The 2986-nt window shown below is 42.2% G+C and overlaps 1 protein-coding gene across 1 annotated transcript; it reads left to right on the top strand.

Moving 5' to 3' along the window:
- Window positions 1–548: 548 nt before the first annotated feature.
- Window positions 549–2627, top strand: LOC138362229 (piggyBac transposable element-derived protein 4-like). Its single transcript, XM_069321015.1, has 2 exons — window positions 549–1980; window positions 2119–2627. Exons 1-2 carry the CDS (start codon window positions 549–551, stop codon window positions 2625–2627), a joined length of 1941 nt encoding a protein of 646 aa, XP_069177116.1.
- Window positions 2628–2986: the final 359 nt, after the last annotated feature.

Raw genomic sequence — 2986 nt, 5'->3', positions numbered from 1 at the left:
TGAGAAAACATCATTCCATGATATATATATATTCAGATATGATGTTAAAATCTTAACAAATGCTTGTCAGATATCCACTTGCCCCTATTATCTAATTCCCAGTAAGAATTGTGGTCAACATTTATTTATAGAACGATCCCAAATGGGCGAGGCCTTTCCTCATGCTCTTCACAAAACAGCTCATAAGACTAAATATAGTATTAACACTTTCGCTCGGGGATGACGCAGCATTGCGTCATCCGTTTACTGGCGGTAATGCCGGGGATGACGCAGCATTGCGTCATCCACTTTAAAAATTCGCCAAAAATCAGGTTTTTATCCGATTTTTTGGGGACTGGTTTTAAAATGCGCGCCGATGTCTTCCCATTTTCTTTGTTGCGCCTAGTGGCCCTCAGGCGGCGCGGCACACGCCGTCGGCCCATTGTTTTCGCTCCACTGTTGTGACCGGTATCGCCTCCCCTCGCTTCTCAAACGTGTGAACATTTCGGCTATTTTCCGTGGCTATATTTCTTACTGCGGCTTCAGAAACTATCTACGCTTACTCCACGATGGATAGTGATCATGAACAAGGCCCTTCCAGGAAGAAAATTGCAAAAGAAAGGCGTGAAAAGCAGAAGCTGAGTAGTGTACAGGAGAAGTACAAGCATGTGAGACTAACTCCCTCAAAGTTTCAGGCTGTATTTGACGATTTGTCTGGGTCATCTAGTGATGAAACTGATGTTGGTATTGATACTGATGCAAGTAGTGAACATTTAGAAACAGAGACGGCCGATGAGGATTTTGAAAGTGATGAAAGTGAGGACAGTGAGGAGTCTGAGGTCGAGATTGCCACTCATGCACGGCGTGGTACTGGAGCTCGTGCTAGAGCCAGACATACCACACGTACCACACGTACCCCAGCACCAACAGATTCTGATGATGGATGGTGTAGTGACAATACTGCACCCTTTGTGGACAATTTTACAGGTACACCAGGCTTGACTGTTCCTGTACCTACCACTGTTCTTGGATTCATTCAACTCTTTCTGACACAAAAATTACTGAAATATATTGCCTATGAAACAAATTTATATGCTTCCCAAAATAAGGCAGGTACTGGGCAAAGTACAAAGCATAGATGGCAACCAGTGACAGTGAAGGAAATTGCTAGATATATGGGACTGACGATCTTGATGGGTATTTGCCCGTTGCCAAGACTTAGAATGTATTGGCAAACAGGCAGATTCTGGCACATACCTTGTTTCAACACCTTCATGACAGGTAAGCGATTTGAAATGATTGCTAAATATTTCCATGTTTATAACAATAAGTCCATACCACCAGGCCAAGGAGTTGACAAACTTATCAAAGTTCGCTCACTCATGCAATATCTCCTGAATAGATTCAAGAGAATATACATTCCCAATAAAAATTTGAGTTTGGATGAAGGGACAATGCCATGGCGTGGCCGTCTATCTTTCAAGACCTATAATCCCAATAAACCAGATAAATACGGAATAAAGCTCTACATGCTAGCTGAAGCCACCAGTGGCTACATTTATGATTTTGAAATCTATTCAGGAGTTGGGAAAAAGACGATTGACACAGTTATGGCCTTGATTGAACCACTGAAGGATAAAGGTTACCATTTATATATGGACAACTATTACAATTCGGTCAGATTGAGTGAGGCACTACTTCAAGTAGGGGTATACACCTGTGGTACCCTCAGACTGCAGCGTGGTGCACCTAAATCCCTTCAGATGCAAGCAAAGGGTAAAGTGCCAATAGATAAAACTTTATTCAAACGCAAAGACAATACTTTCATAATTTTGTGGAAAGATAAACGAATTGTTTCACTCATAACAAATTGCCACAATGCAGAAACACAACAGGTTCAACGCAGAAAACGAGTACGGAATCGTGATGGAACAACCTCAGTGCAGCAGGTAACTGTCAACAAGCCGAATGCAATCTGTGACTACAATACAAACATGAAAGGTGTTGATCACTTTGACCAAATGATCAAATATTATCACTTCACAAGGAAAACACACAAATGGACGAAGAAAATGACCTTTTATTTTGTGCAAATGGCTATCTACAATGCTTTTGTGATGTACAACTACTACACAACAGATAGAAAGAAACTGACATTACTCCATTTCCATGAACAAGTCATCGCTGCACTATTGTTCTGTAAGTCTAGTAACTGGCCTGAGGAAGATGATGACATCCCACATGCTGCTGATGTCAATGCCACTGGACCCAATGTTGCAACACCAGGACCATCAACACCCAGACCTCCAACAGCAGGACCTTCAGGTGTGAGGCGCCCACTATTCACTTCACCTGTACCTGCAGACTTACCTTCATCATCTGAGTCAGGAGACGAGGCTGTGATTATCACTAGTGGTGCTTCTGCTGCAACAAGACCCCGTATTGTGGATAATCCAGACCGCCTCAAAAGAAACTTGTCCCATACCCAAGTAAAGATACAGAAACGTCTGAGGTGTCGTGTGTGCAAATTGTCGGGTAAAAGGAAGGACACACACTATAAGTGCAAGACGTGTGATGTGGCATTGTGTCCTGCACCATGCTACAGCAAATACCATCGAAAGAGAAAATTCTGGGCCGATAAGCAGTAATGCTTGCCCACCATCCACTCCACCTATACAAAACATGGGTTGACCCTGCAGGAAACGTTTTCCAGGAGCAGGTGGAGTGGATAAAACAAATGTTCAACCCATGTCATGTTCAACACACAACACTGAGGTGGTAAGTGCAATTTTTTTTATTATTTATTTATTTATTTTTTTTTTGTTCATACTTTCCCGTATTGTACAGGCAATGTTGTTCTTCAATTGGCCCTTATATGCACATATCCATCTGAAGAATTCTATTAGGAACATTTTCATACCTAAATGAGCGCTGTAACACGAAAATTGAGATTACCACCAGGAAATAATACTAAACATATGTGGGCGGGAATTGGGAGTGTAGCTGG

Source organism: Procambarus clarkii, unplaced genomic scaffold (assembly GCF_040958095.1).
Source record: "Procambarus clarkii isolate CNS0578487 unplaced genomic scaffold, FALCON_Pclarkii_2.0 HiC_scaffold_1479, whole genome shotgun sequence".
Lineage (NCBI taxonomy): Eukaryota > Metazoa > Arthropoda > Malacostraca > Decapoda > Cambaridae > Procambarus > Procambarus clarkii.
This window is presented reverse-complemented; position numbering and strand designations above follow the sequence as displayed.

Bases quoted from the DNA above. Each gene is read 5' to 3' on its own strand.
- LOC138362229 (XM_069321015.1), top strand. From the start codon at position 549: ATGGATAGTGATCATGAACAAGGCCCTTCCAGGAAGAAAATTGCAAAA. The intron at 1,981-2,118 runs GTGTTGATCACT...ACTACACAACAG, and splicing joins CTACAATACAAACATGAAAG to ATAGAAAGAAACTGACATTA.